Source organism: Cnephaeus nilssonii, assembly GCF_951640355.1.
Source record: "Cnephaeus nilssonii genome assembly, chromosome: 8".
NCBI lineage: Eukaryota > Metazoa > Chordata > Mammalia > Chiroptera > Vespertilionidae > Cnephaeus > Cnephaeus nilssonii.
In genome coordinates this window covers 62,520,366-62,541,329 of record NC_137079.1, presented here as the reverse complement: position 1 = coordinate 62,541,329, position 20,964 = coordinate 62,520,366, and the positions used below count along the sequence as shown (strand labels likewise).

The 20,964-nt window shown below is 40.5% G+C and overlaps 1 protein-coding gene across 4 annotated transcripts in view; it reads left to right on the top strand.

Annotated features, from left to right (window-relative positions):
• Window positions 1-20,964, top strand: part of PIBF1 (progesterone immunomodulatory binding factor 1) — a 213,295-nt gene that overhangs the window by 12,012 nt on the left and 180,319 nt on the right. For all 4 annotated transcript variants that reach the window (XR_013813899.1, XM_079779469.1, XM_079779468.1 and 1 more), the window contains exons 3-5: window positions 5,617-5,717; window positions 12,563-12,761; window positions 14,967-15,086. Coding sequence is in view for 3 of the 4 variants with exons in the window: in XM_079779469.1 (XP_079635595.1) it covers window positions 5,617-5,717; window positions 12,563-12,761; window positions 14,967-15,086 (420 nt within the window). In the remaining variant the exon portion in view is untranslated. The remainder of the gene's footprint in view (window positions 1-5,616; window positions 5,718-12,562; window positions 12,762-14,966; window positions 15,087-20,964) is intronic.

Sequence of the window (20,964 nt, the reverse complement as noted above, 5' to 3'; positions counted from 1 at the left end):
GTTCCCTCCCTCACTCACACTCTCACCCTCACTGCTGCCTTCTTCCTGCCTCTGTAGTTGCGCCTGGGGTGTTATTGACCCGTTCATGGATGGAGTTTCCTCTCCAGGTGTCTGGTTAATGTGGCTCGCTCTCTATCTCCTGGCCAGACAGGATAAAATTCACCTCGACAAGACACAACACAAAGGGAACAAAGCAGAAATATACTGATGACACCAATGACTCCACTATAAGTAACCACCTGAGAAAAGAAAATTAGGGGAGAGAAAAGAGAGCACAAATGATATCAAAGAGAGATAAAAAGATAAGAGAGAAAAGAAAAAGGAATAAAAAGGAGAATATATATATATATGGGGGAAAAACACCACAGAACCAATAGATAAACAAAACAAAAAAAATACACATAACACCCAGCAAAGAGGGTGGGGTCAAAATCTGTAGAGGCTGAGCTTATATGCAGAAAATAAGGTTGAGAATTAGATGAGACTTCTGGGGGAGGATCCAAGATGGCGGCATAGATAAACATCTGGGCCGCTGCCACCCACAACAATTTCCAAAACTACAACTTAAAAGACAGAACGTCTATCACCCAGAACCACGGGAAAGCTGGCTGAGCGGAACCTCTACAACTAGACCGAAAGAGAAGGGAGCAATCAGGGCGCAAACGCTGAAAAACTGAGGTACAGGGGAGCGCACGCGTGATACAAGCTGGTGGCGGAGCCCAGCTGGAGGCGGGCATTGCTTTCTTCAATCCGAAGAGAGACAAGCCCCCAATCTCTCTGAAATCCAGTTTCTGGGGAGAGACTGGGCTGTCTGCCAGCGGGTCGGAGAGTAAGGGTGGCTTACTAGCAGAGCTGTGTGGAGGTAGAATTGTTGGCTGCGCCGGGGCGCGAGACTGCGGGGACGCGGTTGCAGGGACGCGGTTGGAGGTGGCTCACTGCCAGCCATTGCTGTTGGCCACGCCCTAGCCTAGTGACGCCCTGAGACTCCGCCCCGCACAATCTACAAACACACCCAAGCTCCTAGCAGCGGCTTTTGCATATGAATGGCCTTCTCTATTGCAGTTTAAACTAGTAAACTTGCAACCCGGTACAGACATCTCCAAGGCCTCCAAACTCCAAGCAGGGAGGAGAGGACGGCATTTCTCGCTGTAGCTCCTGCAGGGTGGCCTCAGACAGCAGCTGAACTAGCCAATGCACCTAGTGGTCAGCGTGAGACACCAGATTTCAACTTCTCACATCCATAAGTGACACATTCGGGAGGCGGACTCAGTGAGCACCAAAGCCCCACTCAAACAAGCCCTGTACCACAAGTGTGTCTCCAGCGCAGCAGCGCTTCCATTATAGACACAGCAGGTCCTCACAGCCAATTGGCCTGGAGGTCAATTCCTCCCAGTGTACCAACAGCAATCAAGGCTTTTAACTACACCAAGACTTTCCACTCAGCCCACAAAGGGGTGTACCAAGAGCGACCACGTAGGGTGATTGGGGAAGCTGAGCTACCGGCCCCTATAGGTCACTGACCACACAAAGCCACTCCATCAACACAGGGAGGCAGCCAAAATGCGGAAACACCGAAGTATGTCACGAATAGGAGAGATGGAGGAAAGTAAACTACTGGACGACACAGTGTTCAGAACCACATTTATAAGGTTACTCAAGAATCTTCTAAAAACCACTGAGAAACTTGAAGAGACCTTCAAGGACCTTAATGAGAATACCAAAAAAATGGAAAAGGACCAGTCAGAAATTATGCATACACTGTCTGAAATAAAGAATATACAGAAACTCAACTGTAGACCACTGTACCCGAAGAGTCAAACCAAAGATCTGGAATATGAGGAAGCAAAAAACACCCAACCAGCGAGGTGGAAAGAAAGAAGAATCCAAAAGTGTTAGGATAGCGTAAGGAGCCTCTGGGATGGCTTTAAGCGTACCAACATCCGAATTTTTGGGGTGCCAGAAGAAGAGAGAGAGCAAGATACTGAAAACCTATTTGAAGAAATAATGACAGAAAACTTCCCCCACCTGGTGAAAGAAATAGACTTACAAGTTCAGGAAGCGCACAGAACCCCAAACAATAGGAATCCAAAGAGGACCACACCAAGACACATCATAATTAAAATGCCAAGGGCAAAAGACAAAGAGAGAATCTTGAAAGCAGCAAGAGAAAAACAGTTAGTTACCTACAAGGGAGTACCCATATGACTGTCAGCTGATTTCTCAACAGAAACTATGCAGGCCAGATGGGAGTGGCAAGAAATATTCAAAGTGATGAACAGCAAGAACCTACAACCAAGATTACTCTACCCAGCAAAGCTATCATTCAGAATTGAAGGTCAGACGAAGAGCTTCACAGACAAGAAAAAGCTAAAGGAGTTCATCACCACCAAACCAGGATTACATGAAATGCTGAAGGGTATTCTTTAAGAAGAAGAAGAAGAAAAAAAGGTAAAGGTAAAAATGATGAACAAAAAAAGACATCAAATACATACCTACCAACAAGTGAATCTAAAAATCAAGTGAATAAAAAATCTGAAGAACAGAATGGACTGGTGAATACAATAGAATCAGGGACATAGAAATGGAGGGGATGGACAATTATCAGGGGGAAGGGGGTCTGAGGGGAGCAGGAAGAGATTAGACAAAAATCTTACACCTATGGATGAAGACAGTGGTGGGGGGTAAGGGCATGGGGGTGAGGGTGGGGAATCAGGTGGAGGGGAGCTATGGGGGAGGGAAAGAGGAACACCTGTAATAATCTGAACAATAAAGATTTATTTAAAAAAGAATTGGATGAATATGGGGAGGTCCTCAGTTCAGTGTAGAGGAAGTAGAAAGGGGATGGGTGGATAAGAAGAAAGAGAATGAGAAGAAAATAATAATAATAATAAATTTACAAAAAAATTGATTTCAAAAATAAAATAAAAAATAGCAAATAAAAATAAAATAGAGTGATGGAAAAATAATGTGAAAAGAAATAGAAAATAAAGCAACAAATAAAAACAGGGAAACAAATAAAAAAGAAGAAAAAAGATAAAATAATAATAAAATAAAAATGAAAAAGAGAAGTGTCCTTCCTTTGGCTGGCTTAAGATCCCAGTTTTCTGTACTGTCTTTAGGACAGTCCCTTTGGACTCTCAGGGAGTATTTAGATTTCTTTTAAAAATACCATTCAGGGTGGGATCTGGGTGTGGCTGTATTGGTTGCCTGGAAACTGGAGGGAGGGGCTATCTCTTCAGGACAAAATGGCTGCCCAGTTCCCGGACTCAGTGCCAGGCTCACTGCCACTTTTCCTAGACCCCCTCCTCTCCCCAGACTCCAAGAGTCCGCACCTTCTCCCTCACCTCAGCCACTGGTAAGTGTCTGTATTCGAAAGGTCTTGTGAACTAGGCTGAGTGAAGGAAGGCTCAGGCCACAGAGAGGGGAAAGACTGGGCCTCTGGCCTCTGTGCACTCCTTTCCTGCCAGTGCTGCGCGGTCTGGCCAGCCCTTCAGGCTTCAACCTCTGGGTTCAGCCTTTTGTGCCTGTGGACCCAGTTCTAGAATCCCCTGCGGTCCAGCAGTCCTCTGGCCCTTCTTTCCACAGTCAGACAATGTGCCTGTCCCCAGGGACGCGGCTTGGTGCTGTGCAGATTCCCTCTGACCCTCACGGCTCAGAGGTCTGGCAGACTCTCCTGCCCAGATCCTTGATTTTACCTTTTTCCAGGGATCCTATGCCCTTCCTGGCTGCAAACTGTCTCACCCGCTGAGTCTCCTTCGCCAATTCGGGTTGGATGTTATTCGTTTCAGCTGCTCATTCTATCTGCTCCGGGACAAGGCTCGGGACATGTCTGTCTGTTCCGCCGCCATTTTGTCTCTCTCTTGAACCATGCTTTGATCGTAAAACCACCAGAATGGGCCATAACACACGGCTAAGTAATTTTGCTTCATGTTAACGCACCATCACACACTTAAAAATGTTAAAAGATCTTGCCTGGGAAGTATTAACCCACCCTCCGTATTCACCAGACCTGCTCCTTCAGATTACCACTTGTTCCTATCAATGGCACATGCAGTTTCTGAGCAGCACTTCAAAATGTAGGAAGAAGTGGAAAAATGGGCCTCTGAATGGTTTGCTTCAAAACAAGAAAAGTTCTATTATGATGGTATCCACAAATTACCTGAAAGATGGGGGAAATGTGTAGCTAGCGATGGACATTACTTTAAATAAAGCACTTTTGATGTTTCTTTTGAAATTATTGTGTTTTCTTTGATTACAAAATCCGCATTATTAACCAGTACACCTAGTAAACCTCTCACTGGCGCCAGTCGCACACATGTGTTTTTATCTGTCATTGTTGATCGTGAATTAGGTTGTTTTTGTTAACATTCTGAAGCTGAAAGAAAGTGGCATCATCGACAGAATATGATTGAAGACCAACTATTGGCACAACAGTCCCCTTCTGACACTGGCCTCCCATTTAAATTAATTCGAAGATAGTTTGCCATAATGCCAGTATTTGTGATGACTATTAATAAATCACAAGGACAAACTCTAGACAGAGTAGGAATATTCCTACCTGAACCTGTTTTCAGACATGGTCAGTTATATGTCGCTTTCTCTCGAGTTCGAAGAGTGTGTGACGTTAAAGTTGTAAATACTTCATCACAAGAGAAATTAGTCAAGCACTCTGAAAGAGTTTTTACTCTTAATGTGGTATACAAGGAGATATTAGAATAAGTTTAATCAATTTAGCAGTCATTGTTTTTATCAATGTTGTTTTTATATCATGTTTTTGTTTTTATATCATGTCTGTTCTATCATATTATTGTTTATTAATCAATTTATATATTATTTTCATATACATTTTACTAATTTTCTTTCTCTCTGACACTTCTATTACAGAGAAAGGGCGAATAGCGATGTTAAAATATTTCTTCTAATTAATTCCCTTTCAATGTGCACGAATCCTTGTACTGGGCCACTAGTATGAATGTAAAGTACAAATGAAGGGTCTGACTTGGAAATAATTACCTGGGTGAGAAATCAACATAAAATCCCAGTTGTCAATAGGCTTCTATTCAGAGTGGGTTAAGGGGGAAAAATAGTCTTAATGACACCTGGCAAAAAGTAACATTTATGGCAGCAGTTTTAACCTTTTGCACTTGGATGTCGAGTGTGACTCGACATGGTTAGCATTAGAATAAAGGAATCGAGAAAAAAGCAAGCGAGTGCAAAGGGTTAAACCACAGTTTAAAAATAATTTGTATGGCTGGCCGGCTTGGCTCAGTGGATAGAGCGTCAGCCTGCGGACTGAAGAGTCCCAGGTTCGATTCCGGCCAAGGGCACATGCCTGGGTTTCGGGCTTGATCCCCAGTAGGGGGCGTGCAGGAGGCAGCCAATCAATGATTCTCTCTCATCATTGATGTTTCTATCTCTCTCTCCTCCCTTCCTCTCTGAAATCAATAAAGAAATATTTAAAAAAATAATAATAATAATAATTTGTATGAACAGACTACAGTTTATGGACACAATTATTGCAAAAACACCCTCTATTTAAAAGCGTATTTCTTTTAAGTGCTTTTTAATAATAATTTGAAAGATTACCAAATAAGTTACCTTTTCTTCTTTATTAAGATTGAAGAATTGGAGGAGAAACTTAATGATGCACTTCACCAGAAGCAGCTACTAACTTTGAGATTAGACAGCCAATTGACATTTCAGCAGAAGGATGCCAGGTAAGTTTTTAAAATGCATCAATACCTACTTAGTGGTTAAAAGTAATGTCATTACCTGTTCATGTATGTGATTATAAGCTAAAATAGAGAAATTTTAAATCAAGTTTGATAACAGGTCTACATCCAGATAACAAAAAGGTAGGTTATTTGATACAGTCCACAAAATAAGAAAAGTCAAAATTCAACATTTATTCAACAAACATTGCCAATGTAAGTGAACCATAAATGACAATGGGAGCTCTCTAAACGGATCACCACTTAACCTGCTGTCTTGATGAACCTTTTTTCATTTGCTCTGCAAAACACACTGATTGTTTTTCATGGCCCTTTGAACTCTTCTGGCATAAATTGTCTCTTTTTGCCTGCATACTTTCTCCAGCTCAGTTATCTACTTATCAAGAATCCATTGTGTTTACTCACAGATATGCCTATGCCAGTTGTATTTATTATACTTATGTAACTTAATTATAATTATACTAGAGGCCTGATGCACGAAGATTCGTGCAAGAATGGTCCTTCCTTCCCCTGGCTGCCGGCACTTCGCTCTGGCCAGAGCAGCCTTTCCACTCCAGCCCAGAGCCACCTTTCTGCCTTTCCATGCTGCCCAGAGGCCCGGAGCAGCTGGGGTGGTGCAGAACACCATGGTGACAACACAAGTGTCCTGCCCTGCCCCTGGCCGCTTGGTGCCTGCATATGCAAATTAACCCACCATCTTTGTTGGGTTGATTTGCATACTCACTCCTGATTGGCTGGTGGGCGTCGCGAAGATACGGTCAATTAGCATGCTACTTTTTTATTAGGTAGATAAACATGAGTACAAAAAAAGTTGTTTCTTTCTTATAAAAACTATAATTCTTTGGAAAGTTTCATACATACAGAAAACATACATCCATATTTTTAAAAATCTGGAGTTTATGTAAAAAATTTGAAGGTGAATGTTTATTTCTATATTTTAATTAGAGGTAAATGTGTAAATTAGGTGTTTTTTCCCTTTATAACATTTTACTCTTTAGCTGATATTTAAAAAAGTTATCTGACTTAATTATTAGCCACTATCATGTTATATCAGTGGCTCTCAAACTTTAGCATGCATCAGAACCATCCAGGAGTCTTGTTAGGAAACATTGTTGGGTCCCATCCTCAGGTTCTGATTTGGGTCGGCGGTTGGCACCCAGCAAATTTCCATTTCTGCTAAGTTCCCAGGTGATGCTGCTGGTTCAGGGTAACACTTTGAAAACCACTGCATTCAGTAATAGGTTTTCTATTCTAATTCTTTAGAAATTTATCAGATTGGATGATGCTGAGAGTGTAGTTAGGAGGCTATTGCGATAATCTTCTTGATCACTGATGAGAGTAAAAAGGTACATGGATTCTGAATATATTAAAGGTAAAGCTGATATAATATCCTAATGGATTAGATGTAGGATTTAAGAGAAAATGTGGAGCCAAGGATTGTGCCAACATCTTTAGCCTCAATAAATGAAAGAATGGAGTAGCTATCAGTTATGATAAAAAACAAAACAAAACAGTGGAATAGGTTTGTGAGTGAAGAGCAGGAGTTCATTTTGGACATGTTAAGTTAGAATTATCAAATTAGAAACCCATTGGAATTGTATGAAAAGTCTGGTCTGGACATAAAAATTTGGGAGTCATTTGTATATAGACAGTATTTTAGTCATGACACTGGATTAATTCCCCAAGGGAGGACCAGGTACTCCAGAATTAATACAAACCAAACAAGAAGACTGAGAAAACACCATCAGTAAAATAGGAGAAAAATTAAAGAAATTAGGGAAAGAAAGGGTAGAAGAAAAGAGGGATTAGTTGTATTGTGTTATCATTAGGTTAGGGATGAAAAGAACTGAAAATTGACCATTAGCAATGTAGATGTCATTGGTGACATTGAAATTTTGGTGTGAGTGAAGGAGGGGATTGAAAACCTGACTGGCATGGATTTAATAAGAAAAGCATTGGAGACCGCCTCTTGCTAAGTGCGTGCAAACCTGACACTAGTGGCTCTAGTCTCAGTTCACATCTTAGCCTCTCCCAGGTACCTCCAAGCCCAGCACAAGCGGCATCTCTAGATCACTTTGTAGCTCATACCAAGTGGCCCAAGGCAGAGCAAAGGCAGGGGCTGATGTTGGTTTGCACCAGAGCACTCCCACAAGGCTCCAGAACTAACACACCCGTGGCCAGCTTCAGATCTTACCATACAAGAACACCAGTAAACCACCTCCACACAACACACACAAAGGGCAGATTTAGCAGGCACTAGAATCCCGCCAAGGCAAATCCATGAGGTTAACATCTGCACAACAGCTCCTCTGCTATAGTCACAGCCAGTCTTACAGCCAATCAGCCTGAAGGTCAATCCCTCCCATTGACATGCCAACATCAATCAAGGCTCAACTAGAATAGGAGGGAACATACAACCCACACAAGGGACACACCAGGAGCATCTGGCTCCCACAGGACACCTACTACATTAGGCCACTCTAACCAAGACAAGAGACTTAGCAGCTCTACCTAATACATTAAAAAAAAAAAAAAAGGGAGGCAGCCAGAATAAGGAAACAAAGACACATGTTACCAAATGAAAGAACAAGACAGAACTCCAGAAAAAGAACTAAACAAAATGGAGACAAGCAATCTACCAGATGCAGAGTTCAAAACACTGGTTATAAGAATGCTCAATGAACTGAGTGAGAACTTTAACAAAGAGATAAGAAACATAAAAAAAGGAGATAGAAAACATAAAAAATAACAGGTCAGAAATGAAGAATACAGGAGAGGGAAACAACAGTAGATTAGCTGAAACAAAGGATCAAATCAGCAATTTGGAAGATAAGGCAACAGAAAACACCCAATCAAAACAGCAGATAGAAAAAAAGAATCCAAAAAATTTAGGATAATTTAAGGGGCCTATGGGACAACATCAAGCATACCAACTTTCACATCATAGGGGTATCAGAAAAAAGAGAGTGAACAAAAATTGAAAACCTATTTGAAGAAATAATGATGGAAAACTTCCCTAACCTGGTGAAGTAAATAGACACAACTCCAGGAAGCACAGAAAGTCCCAAACATGGTGAACCCAAAGCAGCCCACACCAATACACATCATAACTAAAAGGTGAGGAGGACCAAGATAGCAGCGTAGGTAAACTTGGGTACTTGCTGCCTCCCACAGCCACATCAAAATTACAACTAAAATACCAAAGAACCATCATTTAGAACCACCTGAAATCTGGCTGAATGGAAGTCCTACAACTAAAGAAGTAAAGAAGAAAGCACACTGAGACTGGTAGGAGGAGCAGAGGCATGGAGCGGCTGGTCCAACACCCACGTGGGGCATGTTTTTAATCAGGAGGGATATCTAGGCTGCGGAAGCCTCCTGTGAGGAACAAGGGGTCTAAGCCCCACACCAGATTTCCAGTCCAGGTTCTAGTGCTGAGGAGAGAAGCCCCTGTAACTTCAGGCTGTAAAAACCAGCAGGGATTGTGGCTGAGTGACAGAGGCTGCTGGAGACCCAGGCAGTTCTCTTAAAGGGCCAGCACATGGACTTAAACTAGCTCCCTCTGAGCTCCAATGCTAGGGCAATGGCTTGAGGAGGATCCAGGGACATATAGGAAGAACTGGATTGTCTGGCATTGGGGCAAGAACTCAGGAGTGGCTTTCTCCCAGACAGGGGTGCTCACAGAAGTCTTTATTCCTATGCTGAGACCTCCACAGTCACAGAGCTGATGGGCAGCCATATCTGAGTTTGGCTCTGCCCTGGTGATCCCTGAGACCCCACCCCATCCAATTTGCAGCCCCACCCAAGCTGTTTGCAGCAGCTTTTCCATATGAATGTCAATCCCTCCTATTGTCTGAAAAACTGTTCAAGAAACAATTCAAAATGTCCTGACTCAGGCTTCTTCAGACTTTTCTAAAATCTCTCAAATAAACTGTGGCTGGCGTCAGCATGCCCCATACCTATCAATAAGAGGCCCAAGACAGCTTGGCCTTGCCTGGGTGCTTCCAAGCCCAGTACAAGTAACAGCCATCTGCAAATCACTCTGTGGCTCCTGCACTGTGGCCCCAGGCAGTGGCTGACTTTGCACCTCCCAGGAGGCCCCAGAACCAGTGCACCTGGTAGGCAATTTCAGACCATACCAGATTATAACTTTACACATCCATAGGCAACACACTCAAGGGGCAGACTCAGTGAGCACCAAAGCTCGCCTGAAGCAAGTCCTGCTCCATAGAGGTGTCTTCTGCACAGCTCTTCTTCCACTGTAGACACATCTGGTCCTCACAGCCAATTGGTGTAGATGGGTGAAAAGGGGGAAGGGATTAAGATGTGAAAATTGCCAGTTATAAAAACAGTCATGGGGAGGTCAAATACCACGTAGGGAATATAGTTAATAATCTATACTAATAAAAGGGTAATATGCTAATTGGACCAGATAGACCGGATGTCTTCCAGACATCATTCTGGACGTCCTTCCTGACAAAGTTGGGGGCATGGCCAGCCTGCAAACCGCCAGTGGCCCCTCGCCCAGGCCGGCCCTGCCCACAGCGGGACCCCCCCAACCTGATATAAAAACAGTCATGGGGATGTAAAGTACCACGTAGGGAATATAGTCAATACTCTCTATATATAAAAGGCTAATATGCAAAGTGTCCCCTTGGGAGTTCAACTGGGAGACCTGGAGTTCGATCGCTCACTATGACGTGTGTTGACCACCAGGGGACGGCGTGGAATGAAGGAAGGCCCCAGCCAGCAGCCAGCAGCGGGGAAAGGAAGGCCCCGGCCAGCAGCCGGAAGGCCCCGATCGGCCCTGATTGCTGGCCAGGCCTAGGGACCCTACCTGTGCATGAATTTTGTGCACTGGGCCCCTAGTATTGTAATAAGCATGTATGGTGTAAGTTGGCTACTAGGCTTAACAGGATGATCACTCCATAAGTTATACAAATGTCTAATCACTGTTGTACACCTGAAACTAATATAGAATTTTATGTCAACTGTAATTGAAAAATTAAAAAAAAATTTTTTTAAAGAAAAAATACAGCCCAGTCAGCGTGGCTCAGTGGTTGAGCATTGACCTATGAACCAGGAGGTCACGGTTCAATTCCCGGTCAGGGCACATACCCGGGTTGCGGGCTCGATCCCCAATGCGGGGCATGGAGGAGGCAGCCGATCAATGATTCTCTCTCATCATTGATGTTTCTATTTCTCCTTCTCCTTTCCTCTCTCTGAAATCAATAAAAATATATTTTAAAAATGTAGTATGAAAAATAATAGCGAGAGGCCTGGTGTTATGAGCAGATTATAATTTTATGTTTAAAATGGAAAGTAGTACAAAATGTAGTTTTGAATTTTTCCAAAATATGAACTTAATAAAATAATCTGTGATTTTAGTATGTCAAGAAAAGAAAAAAGAAAAGCATCATAGGCAATGAGCATATACAACTTTTGAGAAGTTTTTTTTCCATGAGGGAGCAAACATAGAGGGCATTGAAATGAAGTCAAAAGTTGTGGGTTTTGTTTGTTCATTTGTTTTAAGGCAGAAATAACAGCATATTTGAAGTTGATGGGAGTAATGTATTAGGGAGGGAAACAAATCAGAGATGGTTCCTTCCTGCTCAAAATCTTTGGGTAGGCAACTAACAGTAGCAGTGTCTACTACATGTATTCTTTGAGAATGATGATTACGTGCAGATTACTGTTTTCATTACCTCATAATGTTTGAATTACTACCTTATGGTGGTTCTGTGTTACTATCTTAAAGAGGTATACTTTTTAGTACCTGGACAAAGAGAAATGAAAATTACTTTGGAACCTAAGTTCTCAAACTTAATTCATTTTGAAAAACTGTTCAAGAAACAATTCAAAATGGAATCATTTCTTCCCATTAGAAATCATGTAAATTGAATGAATTCATTCCAGACCCTAAATGTTTCCCTGTTTTAACCTTTTTAATACACAGTATATGTCTAATGTACTGTTTAACCTGTAAACACTTCTTAAATTTATCAAACCACCCGCTAGTAGCCTTAAATGAATCACTTTCAGCACTTGTTTCAGGAGTGTCTTTCAGGTCAGCATGCACATCTTTGCTTGTTCATATGTCACTGCCTCTGAAATGCTGTCACTAGCTAACTGCTTTTTGTTTATCAACAACAATTTTTCTACCTCTTCAGTTGCCTGTGGTCATTTGTGAAAGAAATTTCACAACATTGCACTCTTGATGGCCTCTTTATTGTTTTAAAATTGTGCTAATCATCCATTTTGCCAGCAACAAGAGCAAAAGGAAAAAAAAACCCACAAAAATATTTACAGCACAATTTCCTGAGATGTTAACAACATGAGGTTTAGCAGTAAACTGATCCGAATTCTGTGCATGGGATAACACTAACCAACTGAGCCATACTGGCCAGGGCTGAAATTAGAATATTAATTCTCTATTTAATCATTTATGTGACTACACATTTTTTATCCTTTTTATTGAATGTCTTAGGGTGACTCTGGTTAACAAAATTATACGGGTTTCAGCTGCACAATTCTACAACACATTATCTGTATGCTGTATTGTGTGTTCACCACTCCAAGTCAAGTCTCTGTCCATCACCATTTACTAGTATCCTCCATACACCTCTCTCCACTCCATCTCCTCTTGGCAATGTGGGTGCACATTTAGTAATTGATATAGAATTGTCCTTTTATGTTTAACTGATTAAGTAAATAATATTCTAGCTAGAGCCAAATATACTATTTGAGCTTCTCATTTTCTAATCTTATGTCACTATAAAAAGTAAATCTTCAGAAGTTTTTTAAGCTTGCCACAAATTATCTCTTAACAGAAAATATCAAGAACTGATGAAACAAGAAATGGAAACTATTTTATTGAGACAGAAACAACTAGAAGAGACAAACCGTCAGCTAAGAGAGAAAGCTGGAGATATTCGTCGAAACCTGCGTGACTTTGAATTGACAGAAGAACAATATATGAAACTAAAAGGTTTTCCTGAAGATCAGCTCTCTATTCCTGAATATGTATCTGTAAGTGTCTTAAATCATTTAAAAAAAAAAAAACTGCACGTATTTTCAGACTAACATTTGCCATTTATGTTAGCCATAACTTCTGAAGTACCCAATTATTTTATGCCCCTGATCTGAAGATGGTGAATGGTGTTCATTTCAGATCACCAAATTTTCAAGGGTCTTGATCATTGATCTCCAAAGGCAAGCAATAAGTAGAGCTCTGAAGTTAATGGCTGCATCGTCTATAGAAATGAATTATTTTATCATAAACTGGTGGTTTGTAACATTCTCAGCATGAAAAATTATAGACATAACAGTTATAAGTGGTTGTGGGGGTTAGGGATAGTAGAGAAGAGGAGAGTTCATATGATTATAAAGGGGTCGAATGAGGGAGATCTTTGTGGATCTAATTCAGGATTTTGACTGCAGCGTTGGTTACACAAATCTACACGGATTGATCTATAGCAATAGTCTCAATGTTTTGGTGTCAGCATCCCTTTATACTCTAAAAGTTACTGAGTACACCAATGAGCTTTTTTTTATGTGGGCTATATCTGTTACTATTTACCATATTAGAAATTAAAGGAGACATTTTAAAACAAGACTATTTAAGCACACGTTTGGCTTAAGGACGTTGATATCTTCACACATCATGTAGCCACTGGCAGATGCCATTGAACAAGCATGAGAATGAGAGCAAAACAGGCAAAAAATTTTAGTATTACTAGGAAAATAGATTTGATCTTATAAATTCCCCAAAAGGGTCTCAGAGTGGTGGGGTAAGGGCATCGGTCCCCAGACTACATATTGAGAACTGCTGGTTTGTGATAGATAGATGATAGATAGATAGATAGATAGATAGATAGATAGATAGATAGATAGATGTCATTTCACTGTAATAGGCTTGAATTTTTTCATTTATAAAAGGGTTAATTATAATAATAACGTTTTTCTATTGAGGTAATTATGGAGATTAACTGTGATTACCTATGTAAGATGCTTAGCTTAGTCCTTAGAACATAGTAAACAATAAAATATTACCTATTATTTTGCTCTAGTGGTAATTGCTACTCTTGGTTCTCATTTGGATAAGGCTTCTAGATTAATGATTTCCTACAAAATATATTACTTTTTTGTCCAGCTTTTTATTGAAACAAATATAATGTTTCTGCCCAACGAGTACTGTCCAAAACAAATATCTTAAGTGCTGTTCTTGAGGCTTTATTCATAATTGATGTCAGGCAAATTCCCCTAAGAGAATTATGAGTGGGAAGAGAGGTCTGAACTGAATGGAAGTAGTGATCTGTAAGATACCTTCCGATTCATTGTGATTATCCCTTACATTGCAGTGGTAGCAGTACGTAGAGCTTTACTAAGAACCTAGATGTGGGCTTATCATATATTTAGGCATTGGAGATAGAGCAGTGTCCAAAAGCAGACAAATATGTCTGCCCTCATGGAACTTACATGTTAGTGGAGCAACACAGGCAATAAATTAAAAGTAAAATATTTGGAATGTTTGTCATACATGCTATAGAGAAAAGAGCAAGAGTGAAGATTAGGGACGGCTGCCAGGTGGGCATACTATTTGAAATCACGTTGGGGGAACCAGGGAGAGCTTTATTGATAGGGTGACATTTGATCAGAGCCCCGAATGGAGAGAAAGCATGAGTCTTGCATTTATATGTGGGGAAAACAAAACTTTTTTGTCAGAGGAAACAGCAAGAGCAAAAGTTTTGAATACTTGATGTGTTCAGGAAATAACAAGCATGTAGTGTAGCAGCAGTCGCCAACCGGTGGTCTGCGGACCACTGGTGGTCTGTGAGGTCCGAAAGGTTGGCGACTGCTGGTGTAGAGCAAGCATGTCAAACTGGCCTGTGGGCCACATGCCTCATTTATTTGGCCTGTGTTAGCCTTTGAGTTTGACATGCTTGGTGTAGAGTGAGGAGTGATAGGAGATGAGGAGTAAGTAGTAACATAAGATTAGAACTGAATTGAACATTGAGATTTCAAGTATTAGTAGTCAGGTCAATTAACAACTGTCTTATTTTAGTTTTGTACAAATAAAATTTTTTATATAGGCTCTTAATCTGAAACTCCTTAACACTTTTCTTTTATGACCTTAATATTTTACTTTTATTACTAATGATTGAAAGTACTGTAAATTAGCACATTTTAATTTCATATTGGGTTTAAAACCTGCTTATTTAATTTTTTATAAAGATTCGGTTCTATGAACTAATGGATCCATTAAAGAAGGAAATCTCTGAACTACAAGTGAAAAAGAATTACCTATCAGAAGAATTAACTGAAAACAAAAGCCAACTGAAACAACTGACAGAGGTTTGTATGATTTTGACCACTGGTGACAAGAGGCAACAAGTTTTTCTATAAGGAATTCTTCAAGATTTATGACAGAAATGTAAAAGTCAATGATAGAAAAATAGGACATGGGGATGCTGACTGTTGTGATTCTTCATAACTGGTGGGAGGAAGTTAAATCATTAAGAAGTAGTCATCTTAATGATTGACAAGATAAGTCCATGATATTGACCTGTAATCATGATTGAACCTTTTGTTGTAAACTCATTTTATTCTCAGTTTTTCATTATAGACTAGAGGCCCAGTGCACAAAATTCATGCACAGGGTGTGTGTGTGTGTTCCTCAGCCCAACCTGCACCCTCTCCAATCTGGGACCCCTCGAGGGATGTCTGACTGCCCGTTTAGGCTCACAATCCAGGACTACTGGCTCCCAACCGCTTTCCTGCCGGCCTGCCGGCCTGCCTGCCTACCTGATTGCCCCTAATCACTTCTGCCTGCCAGCCTGATTACCCCCTAACCACTCCCCTCCCAGCTTGATCGACGCCTAACTGCTCCCCTGCCTGCCCGATCCCCCCACTGCCCTCCCCTGCTGGCCTGGTCACCCCTAACTGCCCTCCCCTGCTGGCCAGATCATCCAAAACTGCCCTCCCCTGCTGGCCATTTTGTGGTTGCCATCTTGTGTCCACATGGGGACAGCCATCTTGTGTGTTGGAGTGATGGTCAATTTGCATATTACCTCTTTATTATATAGTATAATGAACAATAAAATTAATATTTAATACTAAAATAATTTTAGCTTAATTATACGTTGTGTTGGTTTTTTTAATGGTTTATTAAATTACTGCTATAATATTTGGAGAATTCAAAGATATTCGTTCAAGTTTCATTGCTGCAACTTGACAATGGCATGATGAACTTAGATTAAAAAAACAAAAAACTTAGTCTTCTCTACTCTCCTCTGCCCCAAACCTTAAAACTTCTCCATCTGTAAAATTGGGATGATAATATATAACACCTGCCTCACATGGTCATTTATTATGAGAATGAAAATCATTCATTAAATAGTTATTATACATCTACGTGACAAGCTTTGTTCTAACTGCTTGGGATACATCAGTAAACAAGACGATGAGTTTATATTTTAAAAGGAGTGCAGGGAAACAGTGTAAATAAGCATATCACATAGTATGGTGAAAGGTGATACCTGCAAAGGAAAAAAGAAAAAAAAAACAACTGGAAAAAAGCAATTGAAATTCATAAACATTACAGTACAGATAAGGTAAGGATTGACTTGCAAGAGGATAAACTCAAGACAAATATAAGAAGGTACTACTACTATTTCATAGAACAAGTATAAATTAATAGAAACTTAAAAGAGGGCACAATAGCCAACAAATAAAGTTGCCTGAAAAATGACCTGATAATCACAACTGTAAACCGAAAAAAAAGTTTAGGCTGTCATACAGAGTCAGAAGCATTTTCTGAATAAAAGGATTTCAATCCCAGAGATGCAAACCTAGGTACCAACTACTCTGGGGAGAACAAAGACAGGCAGGGTTTATAAAGGCAAAATCGCAAAAGGTAATTCTTTCTTACAAATGAAGGATTGCTGGTTATGTTAACAGGGATTGGTTAATCCCAATATGCAAATGGAGAAGGTGAAAACTACAAGGAAGGAAGTAGAGTTCATGTGTGTCCATGGAGCAGTTGTTCCAGGATGTTTATGGCTCCAGGATGTTTTGAGCAGAACATGGGCATCACTCCTTAGTAGCCTCCTGACTCTATTTTAAGTGACTTTCTTAGCATTGTTCATTCCATTTTATTTGCTCCACTATCACAATTCCATAGTGGTTTACTAAGAGAAACTAAGATCTTGTTAACTGGGTCTCTGAGTTTTGAGACTGGGGATTAGGAAAACAAATTTGCCACTTTTTCTGGATTAGCTTTTTCCAAAATGACCCTCATTTGTTCTCTTTTACCACACGGTGGCAGCATGTATCCACCTATTTCTTCAACTGCTTTCAGCTACTCAGAAAATCTTGCCACTTTTTACCTAGAGGCCAAAGTATTACATTAGGTTACCTTATTTTAATTTAGAGCCCAAATTTCATATCAACTTTCTAAACCAAACTAATATAATTCAGTAGACTTATAACTGGGAGAAAGTATTATAAAAACTGAAACCTTTCTGGCATAACATGTACTCTTCAGATTAAAGGTATCTCAATTATTACATTGAATTTATAATTATACCTAACAAAAAGCCCAAGTACAGTTAGTTCTGCTTTTGTTCATATAACCTGCTGGTTCATGGCAGATAGTAGGTGAAACTGTTTTAAAAATTCAATAGAATGTGATTTTTTTAAAATATATTTTTATTGATTTCAGAGAGGAAGGGAGAGGGAGAGATAGAAACATCAATGATTAGAGAGAGTCATTGATTGGCTGCCTCCTGCAGGCCCCCTACCAGGGGATCGAGCCCACAGCCATGGCATGTGCCCTTGACTGGAATCGAACCTAGGACCACAGGTGTACGCTCTATCCACTGAGCCAAACCAGGTAGGGCAAGAAGGTGATTTTTGACCTTTGAAAAAGAAGTCAGTCTTCCTGAAATGCCAATGTTAGTGGATTTCTGAGATCCTCTTTCATAATTTATTCCCTCATCTTTAGTTATTTGGAAATAATAGCTAGATACTAACATTGAAAAATAGGGTTTATCTTTTACTTCAAGTTTAGAGTTTGGTTATAAGAGTCTCTAGCATATTTTGAGCTGTATAATGTACATGTGCTTGTGTATGATACTTAGTGTTTTCATAAGTGCTATATTTTTACTTCCTAATTATGAGATCTCTTTATAATAAGTCACAATTTTGAACCAGTACATGTAGTTAAATTATGTGCAGTTGTGTAGTATTGTAGATTCATTTCATCATGCTTCTTTCATTTTTAAAAAAATTAATACTATATAAGGAGGGCATTGATGAGTCTGTACTTAATAAAGCTATTAAGTTTCATGAGGAAATGGTGAAATAATTTTCTCTTATGAGAACTTTGGTAACTAGGAAGCAAAAAGAATGTTTTGTTCAAGATAACTTCCTTGTTTAGAAACATAGTTACATTTATTGAGAAAAATTCTGGAAGATTACCTTGAGTCTCATCTTACGTAGTAATATGTGAGTAAGCCAGTTAATTCTTCTGGTATGAAAATTATATATTTCATTAATGATACATACTTGTTATTCAGGTTTTTATATTTCAGGGAATGTTAGCTGTTTTCTGAAGTTTCTTTTTTATCCTGCCCAACTTGTGAGAATTCTAAGGAGTGAATTCTCACTTTCCCAAAATAGTTAATCAAACCATTTCTTCTCATTTACTAAACTGCTAACCACTGTAAACTAATTCTGATTTGAATCATTGATCTTAAGGTAAATGTCACTATATCTCGTTTGCAATTGCCTTAGCTGTTTCTATCACCCCACAGGCAGGAGATCACTTCATTTATCAAAGATTTATTTTGACACATAAGTTACCACTCTCTTTTCAATTTACATAGGGTGAGACAAAAGATTTAAAGAAATGTATTATATCTGAAGTAAGTGCCTTTTGGTTTACACAGCTAATTGTTTAAAATGAGCCTATATAATTGCATCTTTGAATAATGTTTTACATTTTGTAGAAAACATTTAGCTTTGATGTTATTTTGCCAAATGATTTTTAAATATGTATTTAAGGAATATTTGTAGTAATTGTTTTAAAAGGAGTCCAAAATTAGTATGATTTATGCATGTACCATATTTGAACCCATACAATTTGCAACTAAAGTTCTCTAACACCCTGGATTTGAGCAGTAAATAATAACAACATTACTTCTAGTCAATAGTTTTATAGTTTCCACAGAACAGATTCCTCAATAAATAGGAACTTGAAATTAAGAAAAAACTATGCATGAACTCACGAAAAACTAGATTCTAGTTCTATTTCTGCTAGCTCTGGAATTCTGGACAAATCATTTAACTCTTCTAGGCCTTAATGTTCTTATTTTGGAAATAAGAAGATGGTAGTAGATTATCTCCAGGGTATCTTTTACCTCTGAAATACTATAAATCTAAAATGCTTAGCTGCTGATGTTTAGAAACCACAGGTTTGGGACAGAAAGGCATCCTATATAATAAAAGCCTAATATGCAAATCAATGGAAATGCGGAACGACCGGTGGAACGACCAGTCACTATGACATGCACTGACCACCAGGGGGCAGACGCTCAATGCAGGAGCTGCCCCCAGCCTGCAGGCCCCAGGCCAGCCAAGGCAGATGCCAGCGGGGGCCTCCCGATCGCCCCGCCAGTTGTCCCACAGATCGGCCCTGATCGCCAGCCAGGCCTAGGGACCCTACCTGTGCACAATTTTCATGCACCGGGCCTCTAGTCTCATTATAAATATGAAAGGTCTAATAGTTGATAACTTAACCAAAACACTATAATATAAATTTTTCAATATTTTGTGTCAGCCAAACAGTCAAACAGTAGAGACATAACAAGTAAAAAAAGTGAGGACCTATTCACTACTACCTTCCTGCTCCCTTTCCCCTTTGATATGTGACTCTCACATGTCCTCCTCTCCAGGACAAATACAAGCCTCCTTGCAGAACTTATTTCACTGCTTTAAAAATGTTTGTTACATACAGAAGAAATCTTAATTGAATTTTCACAAAGTGAATACACCCAGTTAACCACCAGCCCCATGAAGTTAACTTCCACCCCCATGGAAGTTCCTTTTATGCTGTCTTTCTTGAAATATTCAAAAATTTTCTGCATATAAATATACTAGAGGCCCGATACACAAAATCCATGCAAAAGTAGGCCTTCCTTCCCTTGGCTGCCAGCACCGGCTTCCCTTTGGCACTTGGGACCTGGGCTTCCCTCCGGCCACCAGTAGGCACCCAGGACCCAGGCTTCCCTCAAAGCCCTGGCTTTGTCCAGAAGGTCATCTGAAAGGATGTCTGGTCTAATTAGCATATTACTCTTTCATTATTATAGACTAGAGGCCTGGTGCATGAAATTCGTGCAGGGGGGCGGTGTCCCTCAGCCCAGCCTGCACCCTCTCCAATCTGGGATCCCTCTCACAATCCAGGACTGCTGGCCCCCAACTGCTCGCCTGCCTGTCTTCCTGATTGCCCCTAACCACTTCTGCCTGCCAGCCTGATCACCCCCCTAACCACTCCCCCGCCAGCCTGATTGATGCCTAACTGTCAGCCTGTTTGCCCCTAACTGCCCTCTCCTGCAGGCCTGGTCACCCCTAACTGCCCTCCCCTGCAGGCCTGGTCACCCCTAACTGCTCTTCCCTGCAGGCCTGGGTCCCCCACAACTGCCCTTCCCTGCAGGCCTGGTCACCCCCAACTTCCCTCCTCTGCTGGCCTGGTCACCCCTAACTTCCCTCCCCTGCAAGCTTGTTCGCCCCCAACTGCCCTCCCTTGCAGGCCTGGTCCCTCCCAACTGCTCTCCCCTGCTGGCCTGATCGCCCACAACTGCCCTCCCCTGCTGGCCATCTTGTGGTGGCCATCTTGTGTCCACATGGGGGCAGGATGTTTGACCCCATGGGGGCAGCCATCTTGTGTGTTGGAGTGATGGTAAATCTGCATATTATTCTATAAGACAGACATCTAATTCAGATTTGGGGCTTGGAGTCTTTCCATAGAAGTTGATGTTGAGTTTAAGACAGGAAAGAATGCATAGGGATAATAGAAAAATAGCCTTTTCTCCTCTCTTTAGCCTTAACCTCAAAATTCTCCACAATCATTGGATTTAGTTTATTTTGAAGAAAGATGCTACTTTTTTATTTTCCAATGTTATGCTTTAATCTATTATAGTTGCTAATAGTAGATTTTTTTCAAAATATAAAA